At 36.5% G+C, this 24,698-nt stretch overlaps 1 protein-coding gene across 2 annotated transcripts in view; it reads right to left on the bottom strand.

Moving 5' to 3' along the window:
- EXOC6B (exocyst complex component 6B) overlaps positions 1–24,698 on the bottom strand; it is a 619,674-nt gene that overhangs the window by 188,996 nt on the left and 405,980 nt on the right. For both annotated transcript variants that reach the window (XM_080813943.1, XM_080813942.1), the window contains one exon: positions 5,832–5,973. In XM_080813943.1, the coding sequence (XP_080670069.1) occupies positions 5,832–5,973 (142 nt within the window). The remainder of the gene's footprint in view (positions 1–5,831; positions 5,974–24,698) is intronic.

A 24,698-nucleotide genomic window follows, 5' to 3' on the forward strand; every position in this document is an offset into this window, starting at 1 on the left:
AAGTTTCTTGACAGACAAATTACTGACAATCAGGAGTGAAACATTAAAACTCTACATCGATGAATCTTAGTGGTTCCACAATATATGGAGAAAAAATATTCAGTGGTAATATGGTTACTGGAGGCATTGTCTCAGGCCCTACAAATGTTGGCTTCGAGCTGATCCTAAGTCTGAACAAGGCTATTACCAATATCAAATGGCTTTTTAGATATAGTACTGGCTCTCTGGAACCACTTAGGATGGTTAACAAGCTCTAGCAGGATACCACCCTTTCATTAAGGATCTCTCCACCTCTCAGCCTTAACTGAAAGCTAGCTCTGTGCTAAGGATACCAACTCCCCTACCGTTCTCTGAAGTAGAAGCTGCTCATTCTCCTACGTAAAATGTCCTTCAGAATCAGGCATCAGCATGGGCATCTCCCTTACTCCCCAGTGCTTCTCCTAGACCATCACTCTTCCTCAAGGCTTATATATTTCAGCCTCATCACCTCCATTCCTCTTTATCTTTTAGCTGTGACTAAATACAGTCATGTAGTCATTCCCAATCATTCATCAGACTTTGTTAAGTCTGGTTCACCCACTCCAAAGCCCTGTCCTTCCCTTTGTTTATATCACAATGAGGTTCTACTCTTTCTTCAAAACTTGGAAATGGATGACTTTATACCCAATATTAAAAATCAATTTTGATTGGTCTAGCCAATCATTATGTTTTTATCCTCCTGGTAAATAACTGGTCAAGGTAGAGGCATGTAAAACAATTTGGACTAACTAAATGCAAGGAATCAGATGGATGATTTCTAGAAAAAGTTCTGTGGCTGCCAGATATTATCATTTCTGACTACAATCCCTGGAATTGTACTTACTTCTGAATGATGAGAATATGGTGATTTTTATTTTCTCTTTGTACTCATCTTTTTTTCCCTAAAAATTCTACAAAGAGCAGTTTCTGTTTCTGCAAAATATAAAATTTTTAAAAAGCACGAGAGGATGTTTGATTCTGGTACTGGTCATGATGTTGTAATAGGAAGAGGACTCACCTTCCCACTGGATAAAAAACAAAACAAGAAAAACCCCTCAAGAATGGACAGAGCACGTGAAGGAATGGTTTTAGAAACTACATGATAGTGCAGGACTGTGATCTCAGAAAGAAGGAAAACCAATTAGGTAAGCATACCTACAGGCAGTTTCCAGGCTGTGATGCAAAGCGGGCATAGGGAGGGAATCCAAACAAAACATGGCCATCTGAGTTGAAGTCACAGACTATGGTCCAGAATGCCAAGGCAACTAGTGTTTTCTGGCCAAATCTCAGAATGGTGGAAGTTACAAATGAGAGGACTCAGGAAAATTGCAGAAGGGTCCCACTGAATACTTGGCTGAGTACTAGTCTGGGCATGTATGAGAAGACACTACCCAAGACTGGGGAAAGAATCACCAGAAATAAACATGCTGAATAATTTACGGAGATTTTACAGAGATGGGCATATTTTGTATTCCCACCAGCCAGAACTAAAAGGTCTCCAGATACCTGGGACATCAGGTAGAATCCTTTGAAAGGCGTTGCTTTAGATTTGGGGTTAAGACCTACAGAAAAAGTGGCTCTGGACCTGATGTAAACGTAAAAGCAAGTTTTGAAAGATTCCAACCAATCCCACGAAATGGAGGGTCACAACACAATCAAACACTATTTAAAGGAATATAACAAAATACAGCACCAAGAACATCAAATTTAAAATGTCAGGCCATCACAGCTTCCCCAAGTGGTCTCCCCGCAGAAACTGACTTGGGGCTCCTTATATCATCGAGGCCTTAAGGCAGTTGGACTTCTTAGGCAGCAGCTAACTAAGGGGATGGTGGCAGCAATGCCTTTTATGACTGAGCCACCTAAGTCACCAAGGCCACTTCTGCCACATTCTGTTGGTTATAATCAAGTCACAAACTTGCCCAGATTCAAGAAAAGGGGAGTTAAATGTCCTGTCTTAATAAGGTCATGTGAAGGTTCTAGACAAAGATGTGTCTATTGCTTTAGACCTCTTTGAACAATGTCATCTGCCTCATAGATCTGAATTAGCCTCTAGTACTGCCCTTCAACTGGAAAAACTACCTTTTAAATGACTTGTAGTACAAACCTGGGAAGCAAATTTTCTTAACTTCTCTTCATTTGAAATGTCTTTATCTTATCTTGATTTGTGAAGGGTACGTTTTACAAAACAGAGTTTTAAGTTCACAGGCCTTTTCTGTTTTTCTTTCCTTTCCTTTCTTTCCTTTGAAGATACTCTATTGCCTTCTGGTTGCACTGATCCTGATAAGCAGCAGTCATTTTTATCATTGCCTTTCATTATGTTTTTTCTTCTTGGGATGCTTTTAAGACTTTCTTTTATTTTTATTTATTTATTTATTTATTTATTTATTTTTTTAAAGCAATCTGACTGTAATGTACTTCAGTGTGGTTCTGTGTTTATCCTGCTTAAATTCGTTGAGCTTTTTGAATCAATGGGTTAATGCTTTTTATGAAAGGTGGAAAAAAATTCAGCTATAGTTTATATTAAATATATCCATAGGCAGATTTTTAAAGGCCCTGTCCGCTGTTTTCAACATTTCTGTTATCAGTGGGTCTGTTTCTATTGCTTGTCCTTTCTGTTATGGTTCACATTTTCCTTTCTCTTTGCATGCCAAATCTTAACTTCTTGCTGTAAAATTGTTGAGGCTATGTGGTTAAGAGTCTGAAATTTTGTGTATGTTCTTCTTCCTTCAAAGACAGTTGAGTTTGGTTTTGGCAGGCAGTTATTTTATTGGTAGATGACCTTTATCTTGTTAAGTATCATTATTAGGCTTTGTTAGGGTGGATCAAGATTGGCTCTTACTCAAGAGCTTCAGTACTCTTAAGGCCTAACTTTCTGGGGTCTTACTGAATGTACAAGATGATTAGCTGGTCTTCAACTTTGGTTGGTCAGAATTCCAATGTCTGGCATTCCTACTCAGCTCACAGATCCTCAGTGGCTATACTCTGCTGGGCCTCACAGGATTTTACCCTCTGCAAATGGCAACTCAGTTTTTGACCAAAGACTCTTGGGCTCTCCGATGCAGACTTTTAGAGCTAAACAATTCTTTTCTCTCTCGTATCTTGCCCCACAAATCCCAGCTGCCTCACCAGAGCTTGGGTCAATCTCTGGGTTTTTTTTGGTTCTGTTTTGTTTTTTTCTGTGTAAAACTCCGGTTTTGATTTGGACTCTACTTTCCTGGGCACCTGTTTGGATAGTGCCCCCAGAGAGAAAACAAGATTGAATGTCAAGTTTACCTTATGCATTTCCCCTTTCTAAAAGATCACAGCCTTGTGCTATCTACTGCCCAATACATGAAAAGAATTGCTCTATCCAGTTTTACAGTTGTTTATGGCAAAAAGTTAACGTTGATATTCTGTGGTGACTGAAACTGGAAGTCTCCAGTAAGTAATTAATTAAAACCAGCATTGCCAATAAACCTTAATTTCTAGCCATCAAAAATCCATCAGGGAAGGTATGTGCTATGGTGAGTGCTGTGAAGTGTATAAACCTGGAAATTCACAGACCTGTACCCCTGAGGCTAATAATACATTATATGTTTATTAAAAAAATTAAAAAATTATTTTAAAAATCAATCAAGGGAAACCAACAGGCAGTAAAAATCTTAAAAATGGGGAAGAAGTATTAGCATACTTTTAGAATTTTCCACTGATTTTCTTAGAATCAGAAAAAAAAATTTCAAGTTGTCATAGAATTTCTGTTCATTTTCATTTCTCATTGATAGCACAATGGGCACCAGAACACTCTCTACTTCTTCCTTCTCTTTCCTAACCAGAACTAATTTTGTGTTTAACTCAAAGGGGATGATTCACGATGAATCAACTATCCCAATAATGTTGGTCCTCTGTCACTTTTCCAGATAACCTTGTGGCCTCCCTTAAAGCTGGAGGTGACTATGTAACTGTGCCATTACCAATGAGACAGACAGGGAAGTTTGTTAGGGATCTCCTGAAAAGGTCTTAATTTTCTTAATAAAAGGAATAAGTGACATTGGCCTCTTTTTTTCCTGTCTTGGATGTAAGTCTCCTCCTCTTTTTTTTTTTTTTTTTCCTAATTGAAGTACAGCTGACATACAATATTTTATTATAGTTTCAGGTGTACAACATAGTGATTTGACAATTATATGCACTACAAAATGCTGACCACAAGTGAGCCACCATACAAAGTTATTACAGTATTGAATATACTCCCTAAGCTCTAATTTTCACCTCTGTCATGTTCTTATTTTTAAAGTAGAATTTTGTACCTCTTAATCCCCATCACATATTTTACCCATTCCCCACCCTCCCTCTGGCATTCACCAGTTGGTTTTCTGTATTTATGAGTCTATTTCTGGGGTTTTTTGTTTTATTTTTTAGATTCCACATTTAAGTGAACATGTGTTACTGTCTTTTTCTTTCTGACTTATTTCACTTAGCACAATACTCTCTAGGTCCATCCATGTTGTTGTGAATGGCAAGACTGTATTCTTTTTTATGGCTGAATAATATTCCATTGTAGATATACGTCATATCTTCTTTCTCCATTCATCTATCTGTGGACACTTAGGTTGTTTCCATATTTTGGCTACTGTAAGTAATGCTGCAATCAACACAGGAGTGCATATATCTTTTCAAATTAGTGTTTCTGTTTTCTTTGGGTAAATTCTTAGAAGTGGAATTACTGGGTCAGATGGCATTTCTGATTTTACTTTTATTTTTTTGAGGGAATGTGAGTCTCTTCTGACTATAATATAATATATGTATGAGAAGGAATAATATGTATGAAGAGGAAAAGTCCACACCACTCTAAGTATGGCATAAGAGAGGGAACAAAAGAGCCTGGGTCCTCTAAATGCCATAGAATTTCACTCATCTGTGGAATCTAAAAAAAAACAAAACCAATGAATAAACAAACAAAAAGCAGAATCAGACCTATAAATACAGAGAACAAACTGATGGTTGCCAGAGAAGAGCGGGTAGAAGGATGGGCAAAGGGGTGAAGGGGAGTGGAAGATACAGGCTTCCCGTTAAGGAATGAAGAAGTCACGGGAATAAAAGGCACAGCCCAGGAATAGTCAGTAATACTGTAATAGCACTGTATGGTGACAGATGGTAGCTACACTTGTGGTGAGCATAGCATAAGGTACAGAGAAGCCGAATCACTATGTTGTACATCTGAAACTAATGTAACACTGTGTGTCAACTCTACTATAGAAAAAAAAAAAAAGAGCCCAAGTCCTTGATGACATCACTGAGCAACTAAATAATATAGTAACTCATTGTCTCTAAGAAAAATAAAACCTATTTTTTTAAACCACTCTAACGTTTTGTTTCTATCTATAATAGAAAAGCATCTCCAACTGATAGATGCACACCCATTTGTTCTTCAAATGGAGAAGAGTTTGCAGATAAGATGTAAAAATAGGTTTAAAAATTTTTTTTAAAAAAGTGGCTGGGCACTGCATTCTTCTGAAGTCTTCGGACAAATCAGGTTTTCTTTGCTGTGTATTAAATGCATGTCTGCCTTGTATCCCCCTGTAGATGGCAAACTTGTTTGTGGCCAGAGATCTCTGTTCTGTGTAGGGGCCTAGGCCCCTACACAGAATTTGAGCTCTGGGTGCTCAAATCAGCTTACTGATGGACCATTTCTATGTGCCCTTCAAGCTGTCTCCGCCATCCAGGTATTCAACTCCATCAGGAACAAAGACCCCACAGACCTTCTTTTTTTTTTCATAGAAGTGAGAACACACACAGGTGAAACAAACAAGCAAAGGGATGGCTCCCTGTCTTACGTTCACATTCTCTGACATCCAAGTTGAACTGCTGTAGTGCTCCCAGGGTGAGCTGTCTTACTTCAGCTTCCAGCAAGAGCTGCATCAAGGATGTGGCTAAATGCTTGCAAGCTGACATGCACGCCGTCTGGGCCACCTTTCCCTGGAATAACAAGAGTGTAAATCATAGTGTTAATGGACTGAAATGAAATCTCAACAAAAATTATCAGAATTTATTTTTCCATTAGGGATTCCTTTAAGGTTTTCTCCATCACGATATCCTCGGCATTGAAAAATCTTGGATTAATAGTGCCTGATGGCAATCATCTTAAAGATTACCTTCATCACCATGAGTAATATAGCTATAACATTAAACTAAGATTTATAAAGCCCAGCTATTTATTCAAGAAGCACTTTTCTCCCCCAAATCAATAATAGATAAGCAATATTCAAAATCTTAACTAGATGAAAAAGGAATTTTTCTGTAGAGAATAAATTTCAGAAAGTCCCTTCCAAAATTACTATGATTCTAAAGATTTATTTATTTATTTATTTGAGAGAGAAATAGAGAGAGAGAGAACAAGATGGGAGAGGTGCAGAGGGAGAGGGAGAAGCTGACTCCCCGCTGAGCAGGGAGCCAGATGTGGAGCTCGATCCCAGGACTATGGGATCATGATCTGAGCTGAAGGCACACACTTAACTGACTGAGCCACCTAAGCAATCCTGAAATTACTATAATTCTTAAGAAATGAATGTAAACATCATCCTCTAAGTTATCTAGAAACCAGAGTGCTTACGGCTTTATGATTTAACACACAAAAAATTAAAAGAAAAATTAAAATTTCCAGAAAATAATTAATTAAAAGGATGAATTTTGTTTTTTTAAAAAAATGAACACTGAGGGGTGCCTGGCTGGCTCAGTTGGTGGAGCATGTGACTCTTGACCTCAGGGTTGTGAGTTCAAGCCCCACGTTGGGGGTAGAGATTACTTAAAAATATAAAATAAAATCTTGACAACAAAAAAAGTGTTCTTCAACTATATGGTTCTGTTTGTATGTTCTCAAGATCCGCACTCTGGATGATTTAAGACAACAAATGGAAATACTTAAGTTAGGGAGTACTATACAGGCCAACTGAGAAAGAAGTTACATTATAAACAAAATCCACGTTAAATGGTTTGCATTCAGTTAAACCGACTGGAGACTGGGAACCAAGAGCACATGAAGGAGAGCCAGAAATTTCACCAGTTACAGGCTCTGGGCAAACAATCAAGAGAGGGCACATCAAAGATGTGAGAAGCCTTGTCTGTGGCTTTTGAACATTGAGAGTGGGAATGAAGTGAAGCAATGAGGATAAGACTAAAGCAGATGCCCAGAGACAGCAGTGCAGATCAGAAGCCAGAAAAGGGGGCAAGAAACTACCTCTTGGGCATTACCATACGCCCAAGATATGCTACAGTTAAGCAGCTGACATCTTATGCTATTTCATTTCATTCTCAGAATCACCACAAGAAGTTGGTATTCTTTCTTCTTGTAGATGAATACACTAATGCTTTCTGGGAAGTTCAGAAATTTAGACAAACTAACACAGCTCTTTGGTATTTCGACCCAGTCCTAAATCTGTATCTTTCCACTACACCATCACCTATAAAGCAGTAGTAATTCTTACACTGTCTTACAATGAACCATGGAGCAAAACCTGGTCCAGAGGATAACCGGGTTTATGGGTTATCCAAGGCATAGACTAGGCCCACACAGGTACGAGAGTGGCAGTTTAGGAGGCAACTCCTCAAATACTGAGTATTGGCTGTGGCTTTCTTTTTAATGTGTAACCCAACATAATTATCTAGGCCAAGACAGATACTTAAAGAACCTGACAAGCTGAACATAGAGATGCTGTGAAAATCAAAGAGATAAAAGCCCAGTGAAACTAGTGGCTGAAGAAGATAGCATTTGAAAGGCTTGTTTCAGTGGCCAAAACAGATTGCCAAGGAGAAGCAAAACTGGACTGGTAAAATGAAAAGACAGCTTAAGAGTCAGAAAGTTCCAATTTTTATTCACCACCATTTTACTGGCTGTGCAATTTGGGATAAGTTAGTTGATCCTCCTGAATCATTATTCATCTCAAAATAGTAAAGGGCTTATTAACCTTAACATATTAACATGAAACACAGACTTGGCTTTCAAGTCCCAATCAATATATATCAATCAATAAAGCCAAATGCACTTATACATGACCACGTGTTATACTACTCTTAATATACTATTATTTAACTGCCCTCCAATTAGGTTTCACCTTACTTCCCCTCAAGCTAATTATTTATTTCCAAACAAAATGATAATTGCAGAAATGAATGTTTTCATTGTTAAATATTTTGCTAAATCAAGAAAGCATTTTGGAACTTTGCTAATTCACAGTTCACTACCCATTCCCCCTTTCACTTCTGGTTTCCATTACCACCACGGTGTCCACAGGTTTTCTAAGAATGGGTAAACACAGACTCAGGTAATAACAACCAACATACTATGCAATAAAGATTGGTGGTTTCACCCTATTCTTTAAGTAATCTTATTACGAAGTGGATGCTAAGAACATACAGCCAAAATCTCTAGAACAGGATAAGAATTTAGGACTTAAGAAAACCTAAACTTATGAAAAGTCCCATAAAACTCCCTTTTGGATAACTCTAAGAAGAATTTCAAATCAGTCTCATCACATCTAGGCTGTATCTTATGAAGCTGTAATAGTGCCAATGTACAATGCACAAAAATAAAGATGGAATGTAAGACAAGATGAAAAATGAGCTAAGAATTATCACCATATTTTGAACATACAAGGAACCTGGGATGCAGGGAGATTTTGAGTCACAAGGTCTTATAGGTAGCTCAATCGGCAACATCATGTTGCCTCTCAATGCATCTATACTATTAATATACTCCGAGACAATCAGTAAATAACACCTAAATGAACTGAAAGTCTACTACCAAAGCACTTAAATAGTTCACACTAGTTTTCAATCCACTTACAATTATTATTTTTTTTTTTAAGTTTGGGAAAGGGAGAGGAGTCAACCAAAGAGAAAACTCATGATGTTAATTCAATGTCAGTCTTATGACCATAGCAAGAACCATCGCTGGGCATGAATCAAGACCCATGAAAATACTTTTTTGATTTTTACCATGGAGCTCTTTGGTAACCAAATCAACTCACTTACTTCAAAAACATATCCAGATTCATATTCTCTAATTCAAATTATCTTTTCTATCTCCTATTCTATTTACTGTCTTCCTTGTATCATAATACTTCGCACAGGGTGATATACTGCATTATCATATCACGTATGTACATTTGCTCAAAAAGCATATAGTTTGCAAGGAAAGAAACTATGGCACAAAACTGTGCAAAGTAGGTATACACTAATACCTAACTTTGTATCTCATAAGTATCTGATTCTCTTTACAAAAAGGGAAGAGATATCCATTGTTTCTGACACAAAGACATAACTCAATTAAAACAAATGTATAAGAGGGGCACCTGGGTGGCTCAGTAGGTTAAGAGTCTGCTGTAGGCTCAGGTCATGATCCCAGCATCCAGATCCCTGCTCAGTGGGGAGTCTGCTTCTCCCTCTCCCTCTGCTGCTCCCCCCATTTCTGCTTTCTCTTCCTTTCTCTCTTTCAAATAAATAAACAAAATCTTTAAAAAACCCACAAATGTACAGAAATCTTCCAGACTCTGTCAAAGTCCTACAGAAAGCTCAGTACTCATCACTTTCAATTACGATGTACTTCGATGACACACTAAGCGCAATTCACTGTACACAAGTGAACAGAGGTGAAAAGCTTAGAGAAAGCATCACCATCATCAACCAAATATCTCTATCACTATCACCAGAGCAGCTGCCTCGATTTATTGAGCACTATGTTCCAAAGTTTTGAAAGTACTCTCATATAATTCTTCTAAGAACCCCATGAGGTATTTAATCTTTGATTTATAGATATGAGGAGAGAGGGGTTAAGCTATTGACTGTATCTTGTAACTGGTGGATCTAGGATATGAATCCAACCCTGTCAGATTTCAAAGACTTAACATTATCATTTGATCCTGCTTCCCAGGAAAGGTTCTTTGGTAGTTGCTACATGTTTCTCTTGCTCTGTGACATGGGATAAGGGAATGAAGAAGACAAGAAGATACAAAGTATACAAAGGCCAGGATACTGAGCGGAAAGTTTTTTCTCCTTTCCCCATCAAAAGAAAGCTGAGTTCACAGTAGGAACTGAGAATGGACTCCAACCACAGCTCTCTGTCAACCTACTGGGATCAATCCCTGAGTCCAAGATCACTAGGATCTTGTCTTAGTCACTGCAAATGGCCAAAGCCAAATGCCTCCTTCTCTGGATAATTTTAGCAAGTTTCAAAGTAAGACAAAAGCAGAGTGCCAGGAATTACACTGTGAAAGAGAGCTGTCCTTTCACACCAACTTTTGCTTCTGCTTCCTGAATAACACTCCCTTGCTCACATTTTGGTTTGTCAAATTTTCTTTCTCAAGTTATTTAATGAATTATTTCACTGTGAAAGAGGGAAAAGTTCAGACACAGAAACTGATGTCTAGCAAGGAGAATACGAACTACTCAGAGAGAATGTAAAGCGCCCTATAAATTGTTCTCTTTCTCTCTGTATACCTGGGTACCTCTGCTTCCTTAACCTTCAACCCTGACCTCTATGGTAGGCATTTCCTTTAATATGGATCTTTGTCTTACTTCTGCCTGTCTCATGGAACTTGATTTTTAAGTTCCTTTCCTTCACTGAACAAGGAAGCTACCTTGTTCCTTTTTCCTCAATAGCTCGTAGGTCTGGATGAGGCCACTTCATTCCTGAGCACTAAGCCTCCTATCTACTTAGGGTGGACATTCCATAAGTTACATTTGGAAGAGCTCTGGATCTTTCCATATGTTTCTGCCAATTGGAACCCATGCCTGGAACTTTCGTTCCCATGTGCCCAGAAATCCCACAACAGATTTTTACTTCACTATGATACTTAAGCTACCTTAAAAATCACACATTCTCCCCAAGCAGATTTTCCCCACAACTGAATTCATGTCTTACAATCCTGTCCAAAGAACATTCTTAAAATCAATGAGAGAATCTGTATAAATATTCTCTCATTAAAATCACGCATAAATCTCCATTCTAGAAAAATGAAAGTTCCCCAACAGCTTAAAAAAAATGAGGCCCAAGGATGATGGTCAAAATATCCTGGACAACATACGTAATGTTCTTTGAGCCATCAGTAGAGCCTACAATGAGATGGTGAACCCCTAGTAATAAAAAATAAGAAGAGCATAGCAAAAAAATAAAACAATCCTTACCTAACTTGGTCATCAAAAAATTAAGAAGTCCAGGGGCGCCTGGGCTGGCTCAGTGGGTTAAAGCCTCTGCCTTCGGCTCAGGTCACGATCCCAGAGTCCTGGGATCGAGCCCCACATCGGGCTCTCTGCTTGGCAGGGAGCCTGCTTTCCCCTCTCTCTCTGCCTGCCTCTATGACTACTTGTGATCTCTGTCTGTCAAATAAATAAATAAAATCTTGAAAAAAAAATAAGAAGTCCAAAGATAAAAGCCTAGTCCAGAGAAAACTGGGAGTTTCTACTCAGGATGAGGATGGAAAGAGAAGTCAGAGGAGGGATTTATCAGATGCTATAAACTCAGTTCAGAGATGTACCCACTTGCTTTACTTATTCTCAATCATGTTTTAAGAAACACAAGAAATCTTTAAGAAACACTTTTTGCGATGCATGCTTTTGTTGAGGTATAATTACAAACAGTACATATGCAAATCTTAGGAATATTGCTTGATGACCTTTTCATATGTAAAAACCTATAAAACTGCCATCCAGCTCAAGATACAGAACATTTCCATAAACTCAGAAGTTTCTCATGCCCTTTTCAAATCAGTAGATCCACCCACACCATGAGATAACTCTTCTGACTTACAGCCCCATAGATTAGTTCTGCCTGTTCTTGAACTTCATATAAAAAGAATCCTACAGTCCTCTTCTGTGCCTAGTTTTTTGCACTCAGCATGTTTTTGAGATTCATCCATGGCATTGTATGTATCTACAGTTTGCTCCTTATTATCGTGGAGGACTATGACTAAATCACCATTTGTTCATTCATTTTGTTCTCCTGGTATGTATTTGGGTTACTTCTATTTGGGGGCTATTGTGAATAAGGTTTTTAAGTGGAAATATTCATTTTTCTTGGAAAAAATACCTAGGAATAAGTTGCTAGATCACGGGGCGCCGGGGTGGCTCAGTGGCATAAAGCCTCTGCCTTCAGCTCAGGTCATGGTCCCAGGACCTGGGATTGAGCCCCGCATTGGGCTCTCTGCTCAGCAGGGAGCCTGCTTCCTCCTCTGTCTGTCTCTGCCTGCCTCTCTGCCTACTTGTGATCTCTATCTGTCAAATAAATAAATTTTTTTAAAAATCTTGAAAAAAAAAGATTGCTAGATCACATAGTTACATATTTAATTTTATTAGAAACTGCTAAAGTTCTTCAGAGTGATTGTGCCATTTCATACTCCCATGAGCAATGTACGAGAGTTATTCCCTATCCACTCCAACACTTGGTATTGTAAGACTTTTTAATTTCATGCTGTTTTGGTGGTGTGTAGTGGTATCTTATTGTAGTCTCAATTTGAATTCCTTCATGAGTCATTCTGTTAAAGCATCTTTTCATATGCCTACTGGCCAAAAGGATAACCTCTTTTAAAAAGTACCTGTTTGAGTTTATTGTCCAGGTAGGTAGTGAGTGGAGGTAGAGACAGTCAAACATATTTTTATTTATTTTTTAAAAGTTTTTATGTAAATTCCATGTACATAACATATGGTGTAGTATTAACTTCAAAACAGTGTACACTATAGTATTCAATATTAGTGTACAACATAGTGATATGGCATAAGTACCTTTGTTGAAAATCAGACTCCCTATTCTGTTCCACTGATCTTTTTGTCAATCTTTACGTCAATACTTCACTCTCTTACTTACTAAAGCTTTACAGTAAATATAGAAATCAGGCGGCATAAAGTTCTCTAACATTATTCCCCCTTTTCAAATAGTCTTGGTTATTTTATTTTAAATTTTTGAATTTCCATATTAATCTTAAAATCAGCTTATAAGCATCTATACTCATTTCCTTCAAGATTGGTATAGCTGGTACAATTTGACATACATAGAAGAACTGTTACTTCATTATATATCATGGATGCCCTAGGGCATTGGGATTTAATTCTCACCCACAGCCTGGTGGAGAAGAGCTTTACATTAATTTTGGGCGAACTGACATTTTAATGATATTGCATCCATAAATGCAGTATACTTTTCTATTTAGTTAGATCTTCTTTAATTTTGGGGGGGGGTAATGTTTTACAGTTTTGAGTGCACAAGCTTAGCACATATTACTTTGTAACAGAGTATTTCCTGGTTTTTGATGTTGTAAATGACATTGACTTTTAAATTTCAGATTCTAATTCCTCTTTATTAGTACACAGAAACAGATCTGCTTTGGGGCGCCTGGGTGGCTCAGCTGGTTAAGCATCCAACTCTTGGGGTTTGGCTCAGGTCATGATCTTAGGGTTGTGAGATGAAGCCCACCGCAGGGCTCCACTTGAGTCTCTCGTCCTCCCCTTCTGCCCCTTTGCACCCTCCCATCGCCACTTGTGCTTGTGCTGATGTGCTCTCTCCCTCTAAAATGAATAAATAAACAAAATCTTTTAAAAAAGAAACAGACCTGTTTTATGCATAGTGACCTTGCACCTTGTGGTCTTACTAAACTTAGTTTCACTACCTTCTCAAAAAAATCCCTTAGAATACTCTACGTAGACAATGGTGTTATCTTTTTTAAAAAGAAAACATTTCTCATTCTCCCCCCTTTCAATTAGCTCACTTTGTATTTCTTTTACTTGCTATTTTGCACGAGCTAGCTCCCAACAGTATGCTGAGTTTGAATGCTGAGAGCATACATACTTGTCTTGTTCCTGGTCTTAGAGGTCGAACATTCAGTCTTTTACCATTAAATAAAATGTAAGAGTAAAAAGATACTCTTCTATTAGATTAAATAAGACTAGATTTGTCTGCTGCAAAGTTGGTTGTTGTTGTTTTTTTTTAAGGGTGTCCATTTTTACTAAATGCTTTATCTGCATCTCCTAAGACTGACTCTCTCTCTTTCTCTCTCTCTCTCTCTCACACACACACACACATACACGCACATTAAATAAGCTTATTTCTAACAAAGAAACTGAATTTATATCTTATAACGTTCCAATGAAGAAACTCCAGACTCTGATTATTTCACTAGTGAATTCTATCAAGTATTAATGGAAGAAATGAAACCAAGTCTAGACAAAGCCTTTCCCAAAATAGAGATGGGGAGAAAATATTTCTAAAATGCATTTTATGAGATCAACATTACCCTAATGACAAAATCCAAGGCAAAGATGATATAAGAACAGAAAACTATAAAGAAACATCCTACATAAACACACACACAATATCAACACAATAGCAAATCAAATCCAGCATTACATAAAAAAGATGTTATGTTATGTCAAAGTGGGGTATATTACATAAACGTGTCTGCTATTGATTTCTAATTTATTTCTGTTGCAGATGGCAAACATGGTAAGAATTTATACCTTTTATATTTATTAAGACTTGTTTTATGGTTTAGAATGTGCTCTAGCTTAGTGAATGTTGCATGTGTACTAGGGGGAAAAATGGTGCTGTTGGCGGAATGCCAAGTTGTTTGATATTATAGTTCAAGTCTTCTGTAGTCTTATTGGTATTTTGTCTACTTGTTTTATCAGTTACTGAAGGAATGTTAAAATAACCAACTATAATTGTGAATCTATCTATTTGTCCTTTCAGTTCTATCAGTTGTTGCTGTTTTTTAATACAGTTGAAGATCTATTACTGAGTGCAGACACATTAAAGCCTCTGAACAATTCCCATTCTCTTCTCTACTTCTGGGTCTCCAAGGACATGCATATTACACCTTTCAACAGTGCTCCACCTCTCTTTTATGCCCTATTCCAATTTTTAAAAATTAAAAGTAAAATGTGTATTCTTTTCTTCTATGTGTCTAAGTTTCAGTGTTTTCTATAGATCTTTGAGTTGACTTATCTTGACTTCTGCTTTATTGAGTCTGTTGTTAAACACATTTAATCCATTTTTAAGAGCTCATGTTAATGGGCTCTTCACTACAAATCTGTATTTTGCTATTCTAAAACACACATCTGATTTTTAATTTATGTTCAGATAATTTTTTTTGGTAATGTCTATTCTTTCCTCTGTTTTAACATATTAATCGGTTATTTTGAAATCTCTGACTCCTAGCATATCTGGATTATCTAATGATCTGTTTCTACTGACTGTTTTAACTTTTGATTACAGATCAGTTTTTTTGCTAATTATCATGTTAAAAACCTCTATTTCATATGCCATATATTGTAGATAAGATGCTATAGAGGCACTAGATTATTTTATCTTCCTCAGTAGAGTTTTGAGTTCGGTTTAGGCAGGCAGTTAAATTATTAGTAGATCACTTTCATTTTTGTCAGACTTGTTTTAAAAGTTATAGTGGGTCTATTTTAATTTCATCCTTAATCCCTACCAATGCCTTTACCGATGTTTAAACAGAAAGGCCACGTGTTCATCAGGTCTCTCTGTAAGTCCAGTCCTCAATGTCTCTGCTGTGCAACTCCAGAATATTTGTTCACTTATTAATATTCCAGCAGCTGATGTCTTCTACAACTCCAGAGTACACCCTACTCATGTGAAGCTTAGAAATGAGCCAGGAACTGAAGGAGAATTTTATAAAGACATTTTGGTGGGTCCTTTCTTGGTGTTTCTTCATTCTTTGGCATCCTATTCCTCTGAAACCAATTGTTATTTACATCCCAAGCATGGATTCCCTTCATTTTTTTTGACAATTCTCTGGTTTTGTATTTTATATATAAATATACAAATATAAATATAAAAATATTTATAACTAGAAAATAAGTCTGATTGAGCTTTGAGAGCACAACTAGAACCCAGAAAGAAACTTTTTAATATGCCAATATATATTAACCAGAAAAAACTATATTTTATATGCCCTAGTCTTGATTTCCATTATCAGCTTGGCAAACATTTTTGCCTTATAAAGAAAACGCATTCACATATGGGTCTTATGAACTCACAATAAAGGATAAAAGGTATAGCCAGTTAATCATAATCAGTACATGCCCATTACAAAACAACAAAAACACCAGCAAATACCTTGACTTTTATGTTCTACTGCCATAGACCAAAACAGTGTTAAGAGCAAAAACAAACAAACAGGAAAATATATAAAGGTAAATAGACAAATTACAGACATGTGGTTTAAGGAAAATAAACACTAAATATGATGCCCTAGAACACTGATGTTAATCTTTGTCTCAGTTTTGTCATTGGAAAAATAGAACTGTTATAATGGTTAAATAAAGAGAATGCCTATGTGGTATTTACCACAGTATCTGGCTTATATGAAGCAGTCAGTAAATGTCTTACGATTATTTTCATAATTTTATTCCTCTGATCCTGAGTATGAAAAATAGTTGACAAGACATTGGGTATATTTGCTTAAAATGTAAGTATTTTATGAGTTCATAATATTTTACTAACCGTTTATGCCTTTTATAGAGTCGTATGATTTTCTTTTTAACCAAAAAAATTCTGTCACACAAAAAAGTGGAAAGTGTACTTCCCATTCTGAAGCAAATCAAGGAGAACATGCAATTAAGTGCTAAATTGAGCAGAATAAACTCTAAGTGCTATATGATTTTAGAAGAAACGGTTATGAGGCCAAAATAGTCAGGGAAGGCTTCACAGAAGTGGTAGGATTTTCTGGGTGACCTTCATTACATCCCAAAAACAACAACATGGAAATGTTTTCGAGTGGCTTCCAATTTGAAATGAGGTCATATAAAGTACTCTACAAATAACAATTATTACTACACAAACCTCCATAGAATAAGAAGTCCTCATAATGAGAAATAAAAACTCTTCCTTTCTCTTCCCTCAATTCCTGTTCAGGTTAAAGGTCAACTTCATCAAGTCATCTCATTAACACAGAAATGTCTTTGAAGGTATTCAGTCTTTGCCATGCTTGACATTTCACCAGACTGCAACCAAGACGCCAAAGAATCAGATTCAAATATTAATGAGCAAAAGGTCACAATGAGGTAATCTCCAAAGTTCTATTAGTTCCTGTTTTCTGACCCTATCCAATTCCCCCTCTCCTCCAGTCCTCTCTTACCACCTACATTTACAATCACTGGCTTCAATTCAAGATATACCCTCTAAACTGTAATTTCACTTAAAGTGAATTTTAAGTGGAGGCCTCCCAGATGCTGATTCCCAATCCAAGGGTAATCTGTAGAGCCATCAAGTTAAAATAAAAAGAAGAGAGAGAATCAGCTAAAAACTATATCGAATTTTGATATTTAACTACTAGAACAAAAAAAAGAAAAAAAAAGAAAAAGAAAAAGAAAAAAGAAACACTCTCTTTCAAACTTTCCAATAAGCTATTTAATAATGTGACAAAGCAGAGCGTATTAAAATATTAACCAAAGCTTCCAGGAAAACCTCTATAATCTCAATTGTTTATTCAAGACCTTTACAAACCTCATAAAAAATTAAGTGGGCTTGGAAAAAACACACCACAGCCATAGGAGAAAGTTTACAAAACACAATGGTACAGACGCCTGACTGTCTGCCAGCCAGTCGCTTTTAACTTCCACATACAACTTATTACTCGGTTTCTAACTGGTCGATGCCCTAAATAAGAGCATTCCTCCTCCCAAACACCTCATTAGCCCGAGTTTCTTTTTCACTTTTTTGAGCTAACGTATCCTGTAGGTGCTTTGGTTCATTATTTTCTGCCAATACAAATAATTCATTTTAGAATATTTAAAACCTTAGGCTTCTCTGAGGGAAATCATTTAAGATCTTCTTTACAACAATTTCATTAGCTCTCTAATTAATCTTACTATGGGAGAACAGTGCCTGAGCCATCACGTCCATTTTACGGTAAGTGGTAGTGAAAACGAGACAGGACTAGACTAGGAGAGAAACACAGAGAATGAGCAAGGACTTTTGTTCATATTAATTTAGGTTCAAATCTCGGCCCTATCACTTACGTGACCTTTAGGAAAGTTATTCAGTTTTGGTTAGACTTAGCTTATTCATCAGTCAAGTGGAGATAATGACGCCAAACTTGCAGAAATTTATGCAATAAATGGGATAATAGAATACAGAGACCAGTACAGTATCTGGCACATATGAGGGTCTCAATGAGTGATAGGTAGTTTTTATAAAATGTTCTTATCTTTGGGAGGAATACTACAGATAACTCAAGGAAATGTTTAAATGAAAACTGACTTGGTCCCAGGCAGAATTAAATATTCCATGATTCTGGAGAGGCAGTTGCAGAGAGTCAACATACAAATTCTAATATGAGCTGGATTTGATCAACTTTCATACGTGAAGAAATCCACTCGGAGTTACTCCTGTCCTAGGAAACTGAGCGTGAAATATGAATATTACATTCAGTCTCAGTAAGTAAATGCTCTTAAACCATTTATATTCTAAGGAAACACACTGCATACTCTCCCCATCCCCATATTTTCCCCTTCTGAAGGCCCTACAGGAGCTGTAAAGAGGAAACTTTTCATCACAGTGTATCTGTGTGAAAGCACCAAAATATGTTAACAATTAGAAAAGAGGAAACCTGTTAATTAAGGAACTCGCTATCAAAGAACTCATTAAAAGGTAATGAAACCAAATGGCTATTAAAATAAATACCCGCTGAATAAAGATTGCCTGGCTAACAGCCCTTCAGTGTAGCTTTTTACAAACACTCCTAATAGAAAAGAGCTAGAAAAAGATGAAAAACCACGAAAATGCTAAAACCGAGACTGAAAAAACCAGCATTCAAGTTATCCTGAGTAGGAAGTAGAAGCTGAATTAAGAAAAATGTTGCTAGAATTCAGAATATGGGGCATCAAACATTCTTGAAAAGTCTTCTACCATCCATCCCTGATCTCAGAGACCCTGAACATTACATAATCCAGAACCAGGCAGCTGTTCCTCTCTATACTTGCTACTCCTGGCCAGTAAGAATATGGTTCTCCCTATTCCTCGTGTGTCCCTCAATTACCCCCATCCACCCAGCATCTTTCTTAAATCTGAGCAGAAGCTGTATAACTTGAAGAGATGGCATAAAGCTACAGTTAAAGGAAAACTGTTGAAATATAATGTAATCTCAGAGGCACAGTCATGTCAGCAAAGGAAGAACAAGATTGGAAGAGTCTCTATGACAGGACATGCTAGAAATTGACCATTTACATCGTACTCCACAAATTTAGGAAATTTTTAGAGAAGCAGACAATGGTCATAGGAAGACAGCACCTCCACTCAAAAAATACGTGCAGACTATGTTAGTTGCCTACTCGTTATCCCTGCTCCCTTCTACAGTAACGAAATAATCCTTGGCAACACAAGTGGAATAATTACATTTCTCAGCCTCTTGTCAGATATGGAAGGCAAATGACTTGAAAGCAGAAATGTCTTCAGAAACCCTCTTGCCTGCTCCCTCCTTCTTTCTGGTGTCTAAATAAGGACATAATGGCTAAATTTCTACAGTTACCTTGAAACCCTTAGAAAGGGGTCAAAGGGTTATAAATGCCTTAGCCGTGACATTCCTGAGCTTCTATGTGATTATAATTACGGGACTTGTTATTATGTGAGAAAAGACAGTCTTAGGTATGAAAGCTACTAAAGTTAATTAGCTATAATAACTGATAACTTAAAAGCCAGTAGAATCAAAATCAGAGATGAGATGTGCATGCACATCATTTCTAAGTACACAAATAGTTTGGGAAAGGGATGTGACTACCATTAAATGGAGAAGAGGAAAGGATGAAAAGCTGTCTACTCTTCTTTGTTTTTTGACAAAGATACAATATGTAAAGAACTATATCTGAGGTCAAGTGGAAGAATAAAATACTAGCACATGGCCCAAGTCAAAATGCCATAAACTGAAAAGGGGGGGAGGGCGGTTATAGCAATCTGCAAAGGCTAACTTTATGTATCAACTTGACTGGGTCACAAGGTACTCAAATATGTGGTCCAACATTAAACTAGGTATGTTTGGGAGAGTATTTTTAAATGATCTTAATATTTAAATAAAGAGACTGAATAAAGCAGTTTCCCCTCCCTAAAGTGGGTGGGCTTCATCCAATCAGTTGAAGGCATGAACAGAACAAAAAGGCATATTCTCCTGTGAGTAAGAGGGACTCCTGTCTAACTGCCTTGAGCTGGAACATCAGGCTTATCCAGCCTTCAGACTTGAACTAGAAAACGGCTCTTAATAGGTCTTGAGCCTGCAGGCTTTCACTCCAGAACTTACACAAACTTCCTGGGTCTCTAGCTTAACAACTGCAGATCTTAGGGCTGCTCAGAAGCCATAATCACATGGGTGGGCTAATTCCTATAATAAACCTTTTACACACACAATAAACCTTTCTCACACACACACACACACACACCCTTTATTGGTTCTATTTCTCTGGAGAATTCTGACTAATACAGCATCTAAAAGACACAATTCCCAAGCCTCAGAAAATTATATATTAGAGGATAAAAAGGAAACTTTCAAGAAAGTTGTTGGTATCATTATCTAGAAGATAAAATAATCATTTCCAATAAAAGAGGAGCATGAAGCAATAAGGAGAAAACAGTGTGAGGGGAAATAACATGATAAATCCAAAAGTCAACAGGAAATATAAAGAGAGATGGGTAAGATAAAAGGGTTCTAAGAATACCAAAAGCGCAGTAGCTAAACTGAGTTCCATATGAGAGGGAATAAATGCAGAACTCATGCTATGGACAATTAACCAAGTTATGTGGAAAACAAACATGAGACATTCTCCCGGAACTTGGTATGAAGCTAAAAATGGTAATAGAAAAAATGATCAATTTGAACATAGAAGATAAAGTTAGCATCAGGTCAACTGATGTTTGTAAAGGGAAGCCAAGAAAAAAATGAAATGTTAAGAATAATCAATACAGGGGTGCTAAGTGGCACAGTCAGCTAAGTTCTGACTCTTGGTTTCAGCTCACATCATGATCCCAGGGTCATGAGATCAAGCCCCACATCAAGGTCTACACTCAGTGCCGAGTCTGCTTAAGACTCTTTCTCCCTCTCCCTCTGCCCCTCTACCCTAAAATAAGTAAATAAAATGTTAAAAAAAAAAAAAAAGGGAAGACTCAATGTATCAGGAAAAAATATTTACAGAAAAGTGCAAGCATTCAGGTAGAAAATTATGGTGTTAAACAAAATCAGATTTCTCTACTGCAACACTAAGAGGTAGATGACAGTGGAACAACAAAGACAGAGTATCATAGGAAAAAAGTGATATAAAAAATTATTTTGATCAAGCTAAAAGGTGAGAAGAAAACATCATAAAATATACGGAAGGCCTCATAAAATACGCAACAAATATCTTTACTTAAAGATATGCATTGTGAAAGCCATGGTCTAAAGCAAGCAAACTAACTGAAAGTGAGATAAATTTAATAGTTGTCTTGAAAATGAATGTAAATTTCAGTATTTACTGCTGGAAAAGACATAATACAGAATATAATACTGTAATAATAATAATAGTAATACTCTTGATCTAAAACACTGAGACATGCTAAAAATGTAGAGGAGGAAGAGGGGGATAATGAAAATGTATTAGTAAACCACTTATATTAAATATGTCACAAATAAAACTTTGCATACTAATTCTAACACTTAGAGGATTATAAGTTGAAGAATATTTTGAAAAAAAAAAAAAAAGAAAGAAAGAAAGAAAGGATTTAGGTTCTTCAAAGCCCTGGAGATGCGCAAAGCTAAAAAATACGACATATGCACCAAACGAAGGAAACAAAACAAACTTTAAAAAGAGAAAGAACAGGGGCGCCTTGGTGACTCAGTTGGTTAAGTGACTGCCTTTGGCTCCGGTCATGATCCCACAGGATTGAGTCCTGCATCAGGCTCCCAGCTCCACGGGGAGTCTGCTTCTCCCTCTGACCTTCTCCCCTCTCATGCTCTCTCTCACTTCCTTTCTCAAATGGATAAATAAAATCTTTAAAAAAAAAAAAGAAAGAACAAAACTAAACACATAGAGAAATAAACAGCACAACAATTGTATATCATTAAAATTATCTTATTAGAGACAAAAAATTAACAAAGCTGACAGATAAAATAATGGGTAAAGGCATATAAAGAAAAAACAAATGTAAAAGAAGAAGTAGTAACATATTAATAAGATGTAAGTTCAAAGTCAAGGCAAACATTATTAAACAAAAGTCATTTCCTATCAGCATTCTAAAATAAAGGTCTTACTGCCACAAGCCCTAACACGATGCATAATATTGCATGAGAATGCATTTTAAAAAACCATAGAACAGGGAAAGTACCAAAAACCACAGATAGCACAATGATAGTAAGAGATCTTGAGAGAATACACTGAGACTTGGACAGATCAACCAGAAAAAAATTACCATGGTAAGTGAGGCCTGAATAATAATGTAGTAACATGGATTTAAAAGACACATATATTGAACTTTGTGTGTTGTGGTCAGGAAATGTCTTCTAGTCAGTAAATGGGATAATGTCCAACGAAATCTTAAAAGAGCTTTTTAGCATTGGTGCTTGAACAAATGGATAGCCACATGCCTAAACATAAACCTCTACTGTTTCGTCATTCTGATATACAGAAGAAAATACCTAAATGGATCACGTACCCAAACAAAAAGTTACAGTTTAACAAATCTTCTAGAAAAAACACAAGAGAAAAGTTTTTAGAACTCAGAGTACAGGATTTCTTAGGACACAATGAAAAGCTAAGGACCCAGGATAGATATAAAACTGAATATAGAAACTGCAATAGAACTGGTATCCAGAATATATAAAATAGTTTTCCAACTAAATAAGAAGAAAAATAGCCCAATGTAGTATGGGGAAAAGATATGAATAGGCACTTGATAAAAGAAGATCTATGAACAGTCAATGAGCATATGAAAGGTGCTCACTTAGCAGGAGGTACTGGGGAAATGATAAAACCACAAAAAAACGCCAGTACCTACTCATTACAGTGACTATAATTAACAAAAAGGATGACAATACCAAATGTTGACAAGAATTTTGAGCAACTGGAACTTTCATACATTGTCTTTAGAAACATAAAATGGTATAGCTACCATTAAAGACCATTTGGCACTTTCTTACAAAGTTAAAGACATACATTTATTTATCGTTTGACACAAATGCAAATTAAAATGAAAATCAACATATGGGTTAATTCTTAACATTCAAAAATAGAGAAAACTAGACATTATGAGACTCCCAACTCAATGCAATTAGAAATGTACATAATGTACATAAGTATTTATAAAGTTTTTGTCAAAATTACATCTATATTTAACCACCAACTTAAGAGCACAGAAGAACATGTTTAGTGACACCACAGGGATGTATCAGGGGAAATCTTATAAAATAAGTAGCTGATTTTCTTTAACAAATAACTAACAAAGTATTAAAAAAAAAAAAAAAGGAAGAGTATCTACAGATAAAAAGAGACTTAGGAGCCTTGCAAGGACAATGCAGCTGATATAAAACAAACGTTCCCACCAAGACCCACTGTAAAACTTGATGAAATAATGCAAACAAAACAAAATAAAAACAGCTGTTTGAAGGCATCAGAGAGCAAAGGAGGATACAAAGACTTAGGGAAACAAGAGAAAAGTTAAACACTGAGGTGACCTGGAATTTCTCCAGTGTTTCTTCCCTTTGGGGAATTTGCTTATTCCCAACACGGGGGAATGGAAGTTGAGAAGAAAACTGGAACTGCTCAATCATGTGGAGTCCAACAATAATGAATTCAGCACTCTTACTCCAGGCCCCCCAAAACAAAGACAGTCAAAATTAGGGAAGAAGATGATGTTAGAGGAGAGTATACTGCAGAGAAAAGAGATTGACATTCTTTACACTGTTTGCTTTTACTTAATCCTAAACTGTAAAGGGGGCATGAAATAGAATGACAATCAAGAACTGCCAAGAGGTGAGAAAGCCAAGCAGAATTTAAAAGCAGTCTCAAGGGGCTAGGCAGAAGTTTGGAGATCAAGGTCCACCAAGGAGGAAGGGCTCTGGCAAACAGCCCAAGATTCAAGCTGAAATTCCAGCAGGACTATACCTTTTGATTACACATAAACCAGGAACAGACTAATTTTTACAAAGCCTTAAGGATAGCCTACTTTGCAGCGAGAATACATGGTCCAGAACTTAAAAAGTTATCAGAAGTATCAAATGACAGAAATATATCATTAGAGGGGGTGGGGCAAAACAAGATAAAAAAATTGAAAACAAAAACCCTTGGATAATTCAGATATTGTAATTATCATATGAAATAATGTTTACAAAACTGGTAACGAGATAGATAATTTTAAACCAGAGATAGATCTATCAATAGAAAACCGATAAAAATTCTAAACTGAAAAACACAAGTCCTGAAATTAAGAACTCAAAAGATATTCAGACTCCAAGAAAGAAAATCAGAGGTATAAAACAAATTATTATATGAAAAGTATGAAACACAATAAAAAAATCTAATATATTTTTAATGCAGCTAATGTAACTAAAATTCCTAGGAATAAAGTGAAAAAAGAAAGAACTGAACAGAAAAAATAGTTGATGAGATCCTGGCTGGGAATTTTTCAAAACTAATGAAGGACATTAAGCCCCAAATCCAAGAAGCTCCATGAATGT

The sequence above is a fragment of the Martes martes genome (assembly GCF_963455335.1).
Source record: "Martes martes genome assembly, chromosome: 9".
NCBI lineage: Eukaryota > Metazoa > Chordata > Mammalia > Carnivora > Mustelidae > Martes > Martes martes.